The sequence below is a fragment of the Bacillus rossius genome, chromosome 8, assembly GCF_032445375.1.
Source record: "Bacillus rossius redtenbacheri isolate Brsri chromosome 8, Brsri_v3, whole genome shotgun sequence".
Taxonomy (NCBI): domain Eukaryota; kingdom Metazoa; phylum Arthropoda; class Insecta; order Phasmatodea; family Bacillidae; genus Bacillus; species Bacillus rossius.
In genome coordinates, this window is record NC_086336.1 from 67,285,345 (window position 1) to 67,302,020 (window position 16,676).

A 16,676-nucleotide genomic window follows, 5' to 3' on the forward strand; every position below is an offset into this window, starting at 1 on the left:
AAAACAGGCATGCTGGATGTAGCTGTTACACATGTGTCTAGTTATTAAGCGTGTGGGGTAAAAAAACAGGAATCTATCTGCCGTATCAGATTCGATCAGATTACATACACTTGATGCTGACCGTCTGGTCACCTCAGACAGTGCGTGTGCTACGAACCCGTCCGTGCATATAGTTTAGTGTTATGCAGTGTTTCGAACAGCCCGCACCACCTACGTGACGAAAGACGCCCGCGCGAATATCAACTTCAACTCCTGTATCTGCGGGGTATTTCTGGATTCTTCTGCTAAAATGTAATTATCACTTTGTGTTAAATATATGTAATAATGATTTTATAATGCTTTAATCACCTATTAAAAATGTAAGTTTTGTTCACTGTGCAAATACGTCTAACTCTTGCCCTGATTCAATTCCCGCACTTAGTGAGTTTCCCAGAAAAAGTGACCCCGGGTGTCGCGCGCCTCCCGGGAAACACGGCAGTGGCCCTCCACCCTGAGCCGAGGCCAGTCACTGCAGTGTACCATGGGGACTTCACCTTCCTTCCATCATATCGATCAACACCATATTGTAAGTCTTTTATAATCCGTTACATCTTCTCTGTGGCTGGCCTCCTGCGATTCGGCCAGACACCGCCAGTCGCTGCACTTATCATACATGGATTCTCCATGATTTTTTTCTGTTTAAAACGGACCACACATGTGTCTCTAAAGTGCCGATCGCGTCATGGCATTGGCGCATGCTATTAGTTTCTTTTGTGATTTGCGAGTAATATGCATTTAAAGCCCGTCAGGCATATTTCTGTGTGTCTAGTGCTTTGTATGAAAACGTTACCATACTTGTATGCAACATGCCCGTCGCGCGACTTACGAACTTAACGCCCAGGAACGACCACCACATCTAAATACTCCACATGTCAATCATTAGTAACTGTACCATATGACTTGTGAACTTAACATCGGGTAATATCCATCATGTCTTAGTATCTACTACATCAGAAACCAGTAATAATTGCAATTATTGTTAGAACCATGCCAGCAGCATGGCCTAGTTAACTGTGTCTGCCAGAGGTTGAGGACTTGAGACCCTCACGCAAGCCATATTAGTTCGTGTAGAATCCCAATCATAACAACGAGTCTAAGACTCTCAAAGCGGACCAGGCCTATGACAGCACTATGTACAGGATGTGTGGTAAGAATAAACAGAATATTGGCCTCTTTGAGTTTCATTCAGAAAATTAATGCTACACCACACTAACGTGCCACTGTCTTGGCCATGTGGCCGAAAAAAATATCTGTTGACCATCGTGCTCCACACCGCAACCACCCAGGGAGGATGTGAGACCTGCGTCACACTTAATGAATCGCGTGGGCAGGATATACACATAAGGTCATGTACGGAGTCTTGCAGAATGGATTGGATTGCTGGTATGGTGCCTGGGTTGAGAGCCGAGTCAGTTACATGGATACTTGAAAAGTTACACTAAGAAGGCTTGCCAATGGAATGTCTAGCAAGTGGACATACTGGATAGATGAACATATCCAGTAGGATATATGAGCAGAAGGTCCACCTCATTGTCACTACAAAGCCTACAAAAAAAAATACCAGAATAAGTTATTCGTCAGTAAGTTCAGGTACAAGTTAAGTCCATTAGCAGCCCCATGTAAGCTAAAATAAAAAGACTGGTGGATAAGTTTTCGATTAAGTGAAATCTGTGCCATGCTTGTGGCATGATAGACCAAATGGAACAAAATTAAGCATGTAGTGTGTTCAACGTCTTTTGGAAGATCAAGTAACTAGTAGTTAAACAACCAGTCTATCTGCATTTAGTTGACGAGGACTCGCTGCGGAGCTAACTGAAATGGATTAATAATGATTATGCTACGGTTCTCACAAGTTATGTTCGTGCCATCAACCATAGTGACATTACTTACCCAAAAATGTTTTCAAGCAATACACACCTGACTGTAATAAAACCAGAAATGTGGGGTAACAATAATTTTATATACAATATTTACTTGCATTATATACATTGTAAAATACCTACATTTTTTTAAAACTGTGAAGCCACAACAAAATTGTTCCATAAAAAAAAATCACAAAAATTGCACAATGGCACATACACAATAACTACAATTAGCCAAAAACTTGCCACACGAGCATTCAGTGCTTTGTAAAACAGACGAAGCTGGACGCAACTGTATCACTCCTTCAATGGTAAGAACATGGTAACTCATCTTTATGCGATTTGGAGTGATGGAGTCACACTAGGAAAGCAGAGTCGAGTCAAAGTAATGATTACCAACTTGCAATTATTTACAAATATCAAGCGCTAGCCAGGTCTACAAACTTCAGGGCCCCGCCTATCCGGGCGCACACACGGTGTGAAGAGCTTCAGAAGAAACCACGCAATTTGAAAAGTTATCAAGATATCAGTAAGGGTGATTTTATGAAAAACAAAATAAGAATGCGCTGACGGAGGATGAGTAATATTGTTCCCGTATTTAATTTTCTAACTGTATTTTCAGAATGCAAAAGAGTGAAAAAGGTTAAAAAATTTGTTTTCAGAATAATGTTTCTGCATGAAACACCAGACAAAGATTCTTGAAAGCATCCATCTAACGTTATGGTCAACACTCAAATATCATTGTCATCTTATGCATGACGAGAAGACAGCGCGCCAGTTCAGAGGCGATACCACGCTAGATGCATAATCGAGCGTCGCGCTTTATCACACCGCCTTGCCGACACACATACACCCCTGACTAGGTGGGGCTCTTAAGGTTGTAGATTAACAAATGTTCACACCAACAATTAATAAGTTAAATCATCCTTCCAAGTAACAAACATAGTGTTAAATCCATGAGCATACAATACCTGGTTATGATTATTTCATACAATCTGATCTGTAGCCACCACATGAATGGATGAATTAAGGCCTTATGTCTTGTCATTATCAATGTTAATAGAGACAATGAGTGAAGCTAAGGGGGTGGAGCAGAGATGGAAGCGGTTAGTAGTGGACATAGGAGCACCCTGGGGAAACCCAACGTCAAATTTCCCACATGTGAAAAAACTGGGTTTGACACCACCAGAATTTATCACCAAACATTAAGCGCAAGGCTGAGTTGTGGGAAATTAAACTGTATTTTTCTACTGTTTCAAAATAAAACACCAGAAATACAAATAACTTCACATTATAATTTCATTTTACCTTACTCACTAATCTCATTAAATTTATTCTCTTGTACAGGATTTTTTTGTTGGTTATCCAAATTGACAACAAATAGCCTCAAAATGTACTTTATGATTTGTAAATCAATACGAATAGTTTATGTTGTTATCACTGTCAAGTCACCCGTCTTTTGTAAGCCCTCCTATTTTGGATTTATTTTTCTTAACTAGAGAACCTCTCACAAAAAATGTTTTCATAAAACTTTAACTAGTACAAGATAGTGAGCAATATCGCTGAAGAAAATTTGATGGCAGTCATGTACATCAAATTTGTTAATTTAAAACCATGTCAAATTGAATGGTTTCTAGCAATCAGAAGCTGCCTAGTGCAAATCATGCAAGACAGGCAACTGAGTATATACAGAAATTCAACTTTCAAAGAAAAGAGAATCGTAATTTGCAAAAACTCAAACGTGACGTCAGAGTTTGACAGTACGAGACACCCACTCAAGAGACTGTCCAACTACATACTTCAAAAAGTCTTGAATCAAACTATTTGCAGAGAACATTGAGCCATGACAACAGTTCATGACAAAATTAATGTGACAACGCAAGAGGGCCTTAAGTCATCAAACATACATATCATCTGCTCCACCCCATATTCCATCCAGCTCTTTTCCACGCTTACCTCTACACTTAGTCTTTAATCTGACTTCATTAACTAAGTCACGGCATTACAGTGTGAATGACATAACATATCAAAAGTAGCTTTTTTATTTGTCAAATACTGCACCACCACCTGTTCTAGAAAATTTATGGTTCTTATCCTGTCAACGAGAAAACAATTATATGCACAACTAAATTCCTAAAACTTAAATTATTTCCTTTTAAACAATACAAATAAATATATATACACACATCAAAACAGAGTTGCACTCCTCAATATCATTTCAAAAATACATCATTTTTCTTCAATTGTAAAAACAAAAACAGTAATTTTACATTTTATGAATTAGTTAGCTTAATTTTTAAAATAAACACTATGATCAAGCTCAGTAATAACATTGCACAACAAATGCACAATAAAAGAAAAGTTTAGTCTTTCTTATTTAAAATCCCCAACCAGTTCTATAAGTGTTACAGAAATATGGTGATGCTGTTGATAATATAAAATTTGCAATTTAAAATACATGTACAGTAATAACATTTTTCCCCTTCAGATTCTACAAATGCTGTTGAACACACTGGTTTTATTTATATAATGAGATCAAACTAAATTTTCTTTTTAATGAAATATGTATACTTGACATCAAACAATTTGACTCGACTCTTGAACTGTAATAAATTGAACATATCCTTACCTGTATTTTATTAGAATAACGTACACATGATTATCGATAATACGCAAACGTTTCAAAAATATTTTAATACGCAATTTTAAATTCTACGGATAAAAATGTCAAGCGGTAAAATCAACCATTTAAACTGCATTTAGATAATTTCACTGTATGGTCATAAGTTATAACATATTTACACAACGCAATCACATAATTTTTCAAGGCTCAACCAGGATAAACTAACGAAACATATCAACAAGGTACTCCCAAACAATGCCAAACGTGCATCAAAAACGGCTCAATATGTACAAATGAGGAAAACGATTTAAAAAAAAAAAAACGGATGTTACAAATTTTGTACAAATATATTCACATCTTTCCCAGGACATTTTTTTGGTGTCGAACGTTCACGAGAAATCCGTAGCATCGTTTTCGCTGCATATACAACTCGGTCGCGCACACCGGGGGTGACGGCGCTATGACACGGACGACACGTCCAGCACGATGCCGTGCTGCCGCAGCTGCGCGATCAGCAGCGAGTTGGTCCTCTCCAGCTTCTCGTTCTGCTGCCGCAGCATCTCGTTGTCCAGGACCACCTGCTCCGAGTGCTTGACGCGCTCCGCCAGGCGCTGGTTCGACGCTCGCAGGTCGATGATGTACTCGCACGCCTTCGCCAGGATGCCTCCTTTGCTCTGCAACCAACGACGACGACAACTGCGGGGTGCCGCCTCCCGACAGGAATCAGCGTTCCCTTACAACCCGAGGAGGGCAGGCCCCGACAACCGGATTCTGTCGCAGCTTCACTCAAAGTGGCGTAGCACCTGGCTTTTGGATACTCAAACTGAATATTTGTGGATCAGGGTACCTAATTAACACAAAAGTTATATGACTAAATGTGCTAAATACCAAGGTTGTTAAGGATGAGGTGATGAACGAATGAGACTGGATCACCGACGGAATGAATGGGTGGGGGAGACGGTGGCACACCCGAGGAAGCCCACTTGCGAAGGATCAAGGCTCCGCCCGCCCCGCCAGGAGGAGAGTATCTGACCACACGGCCGTTGTGGCTCCCCAAGACAGGTTTAGACGCACATGTAAAATAATCGGTCATTTCCTCCCATTATCAGTTTTTATCCAGGGCTGACAGCTTTCAGGCCAAAGTTTTCGTTAAATAGATTACAATTAAAATTTTTCGAAAATATAAAAATCCAAAATGGTGAGGACATATCTCCATGACATGTTTCTCAAACCTAGAGAGTATAACTGCATATTTTTTTATTTTTTTTTATTTTGGTATCAGAAAAGAAAAATGTTAGTAAAAAATTTTTTTTTAGTAAAACCTTTATTTAGACTTTTACTAAAAAGTAGGTTCGTACTTCAAATGGCTATGCAGAGGCTTAAGGCATCAAGACTGAGAAAACACAACGGCTCTGAAGTCATACACCCAGTCACATAATTATTGTGATTCAATAGAAATCATGGCCACCGAGGGTCAAGCATTGCCAACAGTAATACAGAAGACCCCCCCCCCCCCCCCCCCCATTATCCAGGGTAATGACTTACAAGGGTCCACGGATAACCAAAAAACACAGGTTAAAGTAATATAAAAAAACTTATTAAAATTTCTTATCCCGACTATCTAGACTGTACAAGAAAAGGGCAAAATATTGTTTGTTGGTTAGTCACATTATTAACTCGTTGCATTACCAATTCATAGAATTCCATTTAACGCTACACAAGTGCTGTTGCCAGTGTGCATGCACAGAAATAAAAATTAAATAATAATTTTTGTGTTAATGGTTTATGGAAGTGAAATATGGCACGGTTAACTTGCAAACCGGATAACCTGCACCCAGATAATCGGGAGTCTACTGTATTTGTTTATGATACTACGCCCATAATTCAGGTTATCATATTAAGTAGTCACATGAAACCGCTTGTGATGGGTAGCATTTACTCTCCGATTCCACTGATTATTCCATTCAGAATAGGAAGTGAAGCATCTTCACTTAAAAAAACTGATTCCAATTTCAAATATTAAATTAAGTACTACATATGTCCACCCTAAGTTTAAAATAACTTAAAAATTTAGATCATACCACACATAACTCAATAAATGACACAGGATACAAAATGACCACGGAAATAAAGAGATTAATAAAGTACTAAAAATTACTCCATAACCGTAACCAAATAGTAAAGTAATTTTCAAAGTTAAAATTATTCTTCAATTCAAAAAAGTACTCATTTAAGAATTTTGCTTTTTCAGTAAAGTAAAATTATTTTTGTGCTCTAAGTTTATGGCAAATGTATAAGCAACTAAGGGAAATATACAAGTAATTACTAATTAAAAAATTAAAAGTTCAGCCAACTGCCATCTACTATAGTTGAATAATGTTATTTTTCTAGTGCACTTTTGTTTGCTGCAGCAGTGTGTGAAGCTTAAAGTTGAAGTCGAATCAAAGAATAATTTCCCTTGATTTAGTCGTCGGGAAAAATTAAAATTCAGAAGATGAGAAGAAACCTATTTGACAGGTGTTCAGCAAAGATTTGGACTTCGGTAGTTGGGTATTTTTATAAAATTTACAAAACAAATATTTAAATGCAAGTCAAGCCATTTATTGAGGTGTCAAAGTATGAATGTTTGCTGAAGAGCCGGTCAAAACTAAATCTCATGTTATAGTGAAAAGAGTGTATCTTCTTTTGCACTACATGTAAGTTAAATAAATAAACTTGAATGTTAATACGTACTATATTGCATGATTTCCAGAACTCAACAGCAAGCAGAAAAATGTATATATGTCAACTAATAATAGTGATGAATAAAAAAAAAAGAATGTCAGTAATAATGTTTGAGTTTTATTTTTAATTCCTACCCTGCACTAAATTACTAAATACTGAGAATACAAATTTATATATTAAACTAGTCTATTTTTGTTACAAATCCTAAATAAGAATAAATAAAATCAAGGGGAAAATATTTCTTTGCACAACTTATGGTTATGAGGCAAAAAGTTTTTATAAGGTAACTGACTATTCATACTGTAAAAAAATTTACAATGCTAATTTAACCAAGTTACGTTCAAAGATGGCTCATCCAAGCAAGATTTAAAAATGGTACAACGACTTCTTAATTTTTTAATTAAACAATATTTTTATTTGTTTGCAATTGGCAGATTGATAAGTGAACTAGGACAGTGTAAAGCTTCGTCCAAGCAAATCAATCAAAGCTCTTTTTAATATTCTATTTGACTTTGCCAAGAATATTGTTATTCGTTTTATTTGAAGCTTCGGTTCTGATACAAAACTTCAAATATGATGTAAAGCTTAGTGTTCGTAGCAAAGCTTTAAAACACTGGAAGCCTTAAGATTTGATCATGAAAATATTTAAAAAAAATTATTTGTGTTGTTATTGCGTTGCTTGAAGAGAGTTAGTTACTTAAAAAAAAATCAAAAGGTGGCACTCCGCTTGCTTTTATGAATGCTCAATATTAATATTATGAATGGTTATTTTGTGATTTGTGATTTGTGTTATATATGGATATCAATTGGTTAGTCACTTAATCAGTTAAAACATTTTAAGTTCAATCCTATATTTTAAAAAATTAAGTGCATTACAGCTTTGCGGAGAACAATATTCGCAATTCGAATTGATTAAGCAAACATTTCAAACTTTTGGTTTGATATTTGCAAGAACGTAGTATTCGTACAGGCCTAAAGCAAACGGAAACTGAAGATGAGGGTGGGGTGTTAACGGGACCGGCGAGGCGGCGAGGCGCCGGGCGCCAGGGAAGGGAGGGACATGCGACGGGGCTGTGCAGCGCGACTCACCTGTTCCTCGGTACTCACCTGTGCTGACTTGGCACTCTCCGCCGTGCAGTCGGGGATTATCTTGCTCAGCTTCAGTATCCAGTTGTTGATCTTGTCCCTGCGCCGCCGCTCCACCTCGTTGTGCGTGGCCCGTCTCCTGTCGTCTCGCTGCAGGGCCGAACAAACATCCTGAACGCTCTCTCCCTAACATAGCAGATGTACAGCTTCTTACGTCTACTGCATTAAGTGCCCGTGATTGCTTATTGCATATACATGACTTATACGTAGGGATCAGATCATATGGTGAATTGCAATAAAACTGAATAACACCGAAATGCAATAAAATAATGAAATTAATAAGCTTATTTAATCGGAACAACCCAGATTACCAGAATGTAATCTTTTAATATATTAAATTCCATGGATATAAACTGTTTACCATGGAGTTAATATCAAAACGTATGTACTAAATAAATAATATAATATTGGGGAAAAAAAATGTTGCAATTGTTATTACGTAGTAACTAATTTTTACATAAAAACAGTAAAACATTTTTCAAACGCACTTGCGGATTTATTTGTATTGCTCCCAGTAGTTAGACATGCTTATTAAAAATTATTATTATATTGTAAAAGTGCATCACGTATCAGTCAAAATGACACCGTTTTGGCATAGTAAGTGTAACTGAACAAGTAAGAGTCGTATTTAGTGAAAATGGTGCTACATGTATGAATAAACGGAGGTAATGAAAAACAGAAACACAGAGATATCCTATTTTAAAAATAACCTGGACTATAAATAAAACCGTAATATATTGTCCCTACTAACACAGGTCACTCGCTAAGCTCACAGAAGTGAGAGGACAGACCAATCAGAGCGTGGCTGCACAGCTATGAGCTTGTCTGGACCTGATTGCAACTGTGATAGTATAAAATATTATAAAAAACTATATGAGTTCTTAAAAGGCTTCTTGTACAATCATAATTATAAAGAAACACATCTCCTGAAATTTGTAACGTCTTACAGATTCAGCAACAGAGCATGCCAGAAGCAGTGTACTGCAACCTAAGCGTGAGACTGCCTACACTGCACTCTACTAAAAATAAATTTGCGTTAGTCAGCATGTACTAAAATTATTTTATCAGACATTACAATTCAGGCCATGTTCGAATAGGCAGATTTTGTAGACAAAATGGTCTCCTGATCAGATTTTGTACATGAAAAAGAAAATTTATTTTTAATCTAATGACACTCCTAAAATTACATATTAATATTAAAACACATTTTTGCAACATTGATTTTATAATTTACAAAAAAAAAAAAAATATGTATGTCATTAACTTAGTTTAACTTATAAATAAAGTATGGTAATCAAAATGAATGTTATAAATTGCTATATACGTAATTCAGTTCAAAATTTTTTGAATGATTAGTTGAAAAAATTATTAGCTGTAAAATTCTATAAATTTAATACAGTAAACTCTCACCAATCCGGGGCCCGCAAAACCGCAGTACTCAAAAATAAATGGTATTTTTAGAGATGAATTTTTTTTTGTATTGCTATGGACTATAAACAGTAGGAGTGAGAAAAAAAATTGAATCATGAAAGCATCTAAATTTAAACAAATTACACATTTACAGTTTTGAACGATGTCATGATTATACTCCGAAAGAATTTTTTTTGAAAACTTGTTCACCTAACGTTCAATATTAATGAAGTTGCAGTTATATATTGATAATTTTACCATCCACCAGGTACAGCCAACCCTCAATACCTAGACTAGACCATTCCTCGCCCCTTTGTGGCTGTCTCGAGAACATTTTCTAGACAAAGAGTCTTCGCTTCAATATTTACTTCAATATTCTCCAAAGGATTTAAGAGCAAAACAAATTATATAACAATTATTTCTGTACAGATGACATGTATTTTTTGAAAATAAATCTACATGAAACAAGTCTTTCAGGGACAGAGTGTTCCCGGCCGAGCTAACCCCCGTCAGGGGAGGACGCAGGACTGCAGCCGGCTCACCCTCACCGTTCCGCTACCCCGCGACGGCTCTATCTGGATGGCGGAGCGGGAGGCGGCCGAGCCGAACACGTCCTGGGGGTTGATCACGTAGAACTGTCCTCCTGCAAGCAGGCCAGTCACAGAGCCCGGGTCACCCGACAGCACGCACGGGCACAGAGAAGGCCAAACATAACCTAGCAATACGCTCTTTAAACAATTCATGCAACGGGGAATTTCCATTTAACGCCATTTTTCGGACACATCACCATTGCAGTTTTGCACTGTTTCATCATTTTTCCATGACAAACAGTGAAAAACTGCAATTGTGCATGTCCGAAAAAATTGCATTAAATAACCTAACAATCATGTGAACTACAATCAGTTGATAGCAACATTTCTGATGTCAAGTTGTAGTGACAGACAATTCAAATTAATTTTTTTTTTCCAACAGTGAAAGATTGTTGCTTGCGCTGGGATTCAAGTTACGTGACGGCGGCAGAAGTATCATGGAAATAGTACTAAGATAATCCTGATCATCATAATTATTGTGACTAATTATGTCTATTGGAACTTGGGATGGGCCAATCAATTCCTCAAACACCATCAAATCTATTTATCCAAGTTCCATATTCTAGGAAAAAGATTAGTAAGAAAATATTACAGAAAATAAAAGTAAATTAAAAAAATTCTACACTGATAACCTCTGAAGTTTACTTAAGTCAATTTTTTTCCTTCATACCTACCCTGTTACTATTCCCCATTATTGTACTTTTAACATGCAATTACAAAATAACAATACAATATGTATTGGTGGTCCTGGAAACTTAATTTGTGAAATAGTCTTTTAAAGAGTAGAAAGTTACAACACCGTAGTTAATAATTTTTATTTATCCTATATTATTTTATTTTTGACCCTTGACACCTAGATTCAGACTCGAGGGGTATATTCGAGGTACTCTCCGGGATTTGAATTTGAGATGATTGGATCTGACCCATAACTAGAGACCGGAAAAATTCGCGAATTCATTTCACGATAGGCTAAAATACAAATAGTTATACCTCAGTGCTGCCTCTGCTATTGGTTCACAACTCACCCTGACGACTCTGGGCCAATGAATAAACACCCGACCAAAGCTTTATCGAATCACAGGCTGCTACGTTGGGGATGTCTCACAAGACAGCAGCCAATGGGTGGGTGGCATTTGACCGAGTGTACGTAGAACTATGGAGTTCATCCTGCAGGTCATTGAACCCGCAAATTTTTCCGGTCCCTACCCATAACTAATTCAAACAATTAAATTTATAGTGATTGGACTGCACGAAACAGACTTATCAGTGTGATAATCCTAATTAACAGGTTGTGTGAACAACGCTGGTGAACAACATGGCTTTAAAAAATGTAGGGTCCAATGGATCGAACATTGAGTAGACGAGGGAGGCCGTACAGCCGGGTGGTCCAAGCAGCTACGCACCGTTGATGGGGCTGGCCAGCACGGCTTGCTGGACGCCGGTCCCTGTGAACCCAGACGAGGACGATACAATCTGCGACAGCGGCTCCACAGAGTCCGCCCCGCCCACCTGCACCACCCGGTACGTCACGGTCTCTGTGGCACAAGCGACGGGTGTGCGGCACTCCCAGATAACCTGCCCGGGACGCCGAGGCCGGCAAACAAAACCTGCCAAGCCAGTCTCTCAAGGAAATAACAAGCTTTTCTCATCTCCTCCCTATTTTTATACAACATGCAATTCTGTACACCGACTTCATTTCTCAATTATCAAAACTAGAGCGTTGTAATGCGCCCAAGGTGCCCATGGAAAAATTATGAGTATCACAAACACTCCAATCAGTGCTATTAATAGACAATTTTAGCAGCAAGGAATTAAGTGACCACAGAAGAAGAAAAAATTCAAAAGGGCGTATCTACAAAATAGCAAATCTGACAAAATAAACTTTCAGGTATACAACCATATATATACAAATAATATACAAAAATACCAATGTTTTTTATGTCATAAACCACAAAGATATAAGCATATTAAAAAATAAAAAAGATTTTCATGTGGGCATAAGTACAAAATTTTAAGCTTCATCAAAAGATTCCCAGTGACTCAAACTCAAACAGGAAAACCTTACTTCCAAGTCACTGTACTACTGGGCAGTGCTCCCAACAACCGGCTTCCAACCATAATTCGAGAAAAAACCATTTACAGTAAAAATATATATTTTTTCAATGCTATTTGAAACATACATGGTTCATAAACTCCTGGGCAATCAAAATTTAAGGATTTTTAAAGGACCCTTAACTTTATTCATTCACCCCTATCAAGGGGTAAAAACCATTTGTTATGCAACAAAATACTTCCAGAAAATAACGGTTAAACTGTTAATGAACAAAAAATAACTCTGTTTGTTAGTTCAATTCTTACAGATAATGCCCTAGAATTCATAATTCTCTGGAACACTTGTCTAACCCAAGCATTGTGTCCATCCTAAAATTTAATCTGATTTCAAACTACATTTTTTTATTTTTTTTTTATTTTTTTATAATCTAATCACATGGCCAAAAATTCTTTAATTGTAAGTACTGCGCATACGCAAGTGTTGTTTGCTGCCAAGTCGGCAACAAAAGAACATTAAAGTACTCGTGTTTAAACATGACTTGCACACTATCTGTCTTTATTAAGGAGTTTTAAACTATGCTCAAGAACTTGTAACGACCCTTGTTAAAAAGGAATCAAGGACTTTTGAAGGATATCGAGGAGGCGTATGGTGTATGGTTAGAGACCCGTGAATTTCGCGGATTCAATGACCTCCAGGATAGACTCCAATATCCTCTAACACACTCGGGCAAATGCCAACTGTTCATTGGCTGTTGGACTTGTGAGTCGTCTCGACTGGGTGGCCTGTGATTCGACACTCCTATGAGTGAGGGTCTCTAATTGGCCCTCAGTCCTCCAGATTAACAGAGAACCAATGGCAGAAGCAGCACCAAGGTATAATTATTTGAATTTCAGCACAACACGAAATGAACCCGCGAAATTCACGGGTCTCTATGTATGGTGTACGGTGTAGCGGCCTCACCTCCGTCGCTCGAGCGGAACTGGTACTGCACGTCCCCGTCGTCCTCCAGCAGCGCCTGCGTGCGGGCCAGCTCCGCCACCGTCGACTGGTCCTCCGCGGAGCCCAGGGAGCCGTCGTCCTCCACGATGGTGAGGGACTGGGTCACCAGCTCCTTGCTGTCCGCCCCCAGGCACGAGCCGTCGCTGGCGTCCCCGTCCCGGTCCTGGCTGCGGCACACCCTCGGGTCTACCTCCGCACGCCGTCCGCAGATCACTCGCACAACCTCGTGAAACCCTCACAGGCCGAGTACCTGCCTATTTAAATGCCTTCCCTTCGCTAAACATGTCACTGGATTATTAATTTTAAAAATATATATATTACCTTGCAGATTTTTGGAGACTGCTTATCATAACTTTTTTTTTGTAAATAATTATATTAATTATATTTTTTTACACAGTGATATTTTTTTTTATATTTGAAATAAACTAATAATTTTTTTGTTGTTTTATCAAAAATAATTTCTAATTAATATATGTACTAACTTAATCTTAGAATCAGAAAAATACATTAGGTAGTTTACTTTCAGCTTGAATCAGTTACCTTTTTTTTTAATTAACTAAATTTAAATTCAACCCGTTAAATTTTTTTAAATCTTCCCAGACATTATTTTAAGTGATTTCTTGCATCTGTAAAGAAATGATGTAAACGTCCCAGTCTGAATTCAGAAGTTCTGGTCAATTACTAATGTTCCTTACCCAAGTAGATTTTTTCAAACTATTCTGAACTTTTGCATAATTTTAAAATTGTGGAATTATATAATTAAAAAAAAAAAAAACATCATTTTACAATACCAGTTTTTTTTACTATTAAAATTTAAATATTAAATACAGTGGGGAAAAAAACTTAACTCACCTTAATTTAAAACAGAAATTGGAACCAAGGTAAATATGTAATGTAAATGACAATTCTAACTTCCATAAATGCAAATCTCCAATTTGGTCAAGAGATTTTGGTCTTAAAGCCAAGAAAAACATGAAGCCAAGACACAAAGATTGTGTTTGCAAAGCCAGTTATCTCCAGTTTCCTTAGATAAGCTACCACACTGGGAAGTCTGTCCATTTCATCCTCACCACTACTTACTTATGAAAAAAACCTATGTTCTGAACAAATCTGCACTTCTCAAGCAGAAATATTTTGTAGTGGATGCCAAGTGAAATCATTGTCATAATTGAAGCTAAATATATATATATGATTTTAACAAATAACATTTATTTGTAAGATTTTATTGCTGTGAGCGTCATTCAGACATTTTCAGAAATTTCACATCTAATTTACCATTTTACATTCGTCTGTGCTTGAGTACTGGTAAACACAGAATAATAATTCAACCACACGTGTGGTTCTCCTCAGATATTCATGAATATAACGTAGCTTAAGCTGTTTTCAAAAAGACAGTGATTTTTAACGTTAGTACATTACGGCCACCACCAAGACATTTTTTAACCTTAATAGATTTTCTACTATTTCAAGAACTACAGGATCACATTGCAGCTAGTATCAAGAAAACAGTAGAGCAACGACAACAGAATCAGGAATATCTATTGTTAAAAACATTATCGGCTACACTATTAAACCGCAAAACCAATTTACATCACTATACTTATATTAAAGCTAATATTTCAAATAAATTTACACTATCCCTTAATCCGAACATACCATGTCGGCAACAGAGTTGCAGCTCAGGCAAACATAAAATGGTTAGTTACATGTGAAATTCTTGAAAAATCTGAAATCAGGCAGAATCATTAGAAATAAAACAAGGACCAGAATAAATCACTTTCAGGTGTTTTCCTTTTCTTTGATAATTCTCATAATTTTTTTTAATAAAATCAATTTTACAGCTATTTTAATAGTTTTGACTTCAATATTCCCTGGGTATTAATGGTTTTTTACTCCACTATTTCCCTGGACATCAATGCATTAGCGACAGCTTTTTTTAGTATATTTTTAAAATCCAATTGTATTTCAAAAATTGCTTTTTGCTGGTAAATCAAACATCAAACAAACCTAAAAAGGTAAAAGAAAAAAATTATAACATTACAATGCCCAGATGCAAAAAAAAATTATATTAATTTTAAATACTGATTAAATTAATTTTGCTGCTTTATCATTTAGTTCATATCAGGAGCTACTTTCAACACTTACGTACCTAAAATAACATCTTTCTTTGGTAACGATCAAGTATGACAATGCTCCTTTACAGAATTATGAAGTCTAATTAACATAACTCAAAAATACCATCTTCTGAATTATAATACATTTTTCCCCCCTGAAAATCCCCTCGTGTCAATTATTACCTTTTTAAAATTAAGGGCTATTTGGAAATGTTTCATACATATGCTGATAGTTTATAAATAATGTGTTAAAAAAAATTAATTAGGCGGCTAATAATCTACGTCACGAAAGAGAATGCTAGGCACTCTAAACTACAAAGTTTCCAATTTGTGCCACATATTGATACCATTAATACTCTTTCTTGGGCGTAATAATACGTAATTATTTTATCTAGGGCCAATCACTTGCGAAACTAATTTTAAAACAAACGACATGACCTTCCTCAGAGTTCAACATAATAAAGGTTATTTTTTTAATATTTACTAAAATTACAGCTAGTTCAATGAAATCAATACCTGTTTTCAAGTGAATGATCGAGCATATCCATCAGAAATCACTTGGTAAAGTTTTGAATTTGCCAGGTACCCCACAATTTGATCACGGGACCAAACAACAGGTCATGTGAGCACCATGTATTGGACTAATGGCTGACTTGCGAGTTTGTGGAAGGGGGAAGGTAAAATCAAATATTTTATCCAAAATATTACTCCCAGGCAATCGTAAAGGTGAGGTTTCAAAAAATATTAAATTATATTATGAAGTACTACGTTAAAGGATACCTAATGGATAAATCTTTGGAATATATTTTATAGACACAATGGAAATACCAAATAAAATGTATGTTGATTTAACGTTTGACGCTATCTACCACGCAAAATAGAACTTTTGAGTACATGTACTTTACTGCAATCTATGATGTAATTTTAACACTAAAAGGATAATCAAAACAATGATTTACTAAGCTTAGTTTGTCATCAAATCATTACGATTTGTTCATAATTTTCGAATTTTTAAATATAAAATTATTTGCTGTGAACAATGATTTTTTTTCCCCTTGGTACACAATTTTATTAGATATGAAAATCAAATTATAACTTGGTGAAATTCCTATATAC

At 36.6% G+C, this 16,676-nt stretch overlaps 1 protein-coding gene across 12 annotated transcripts; it reads right to left on the bottom strand.

Moving 5' to 3' along the window:
- Positions 1-808: 808 nt before the first annotated feature.
- Positions 809-16,393, bottom strand: LOC134535167 (upstream stimulatory factor 1-like). Of its 12 annotated transcripts, none has more exons than XM_063374166.1 (6): positions 16,077-16,217; positions 13,408-13,613; positions 11,798-11,839; positions 10,347-10,447; positions 8,338-8,484; positions 809-5,198 (listed from the first exon to the last, which is right to left on the bottom strand). In XM_063374166.1, the coding sequence occupies exons 1-6, from the start codon at positions 16,106-16,108 to the stop codon at positions 4,983-4,985; spliced, it is 744 nt and encodes a 247-aa protein (XP_063230236.1). In that variant the 5' UTR covers positions 16,109-16,217; the 3' UTR covers positions 809-4,982. The 12 variants fall into 12 exon arrangements, with proteins under 12 accessions (XP_063230236.1, XP_063230229.1, XP_063230239.1 ...); XM_063374159.1 differs by having other exon boundaries at positions 11,798-12,001; XM_063374163.1 differs by having other exon boundaries at positions 810-5,198; positions 11,798-11,929; positions 16,077-16,216.
- Positions 16,394-16,676: the final 283 nt, after the last annotated feature.

Coding starts and splice junctions, on each gene's coding strand:
- LOC134535167 (XM_063374159.1), bottom strand. CDS start 16,108: ATGGATATGCTCGATCATTCACTTGAAAACAG. Junction 13,614..16,076: donor GATCATTCACTTGAAAACAG/GTATTGATTTCA, acceptor GGTGTGCCGCAG/CCAGGACCGGGACGGGGACG. Junction 5,199..8,337: donor AGGTGAGTACCGAGGAACAG/GTGAGTCGCGCT, acceptor CGTTGGTTGCAG/AGCAAAGGAGGCATCCTGGC.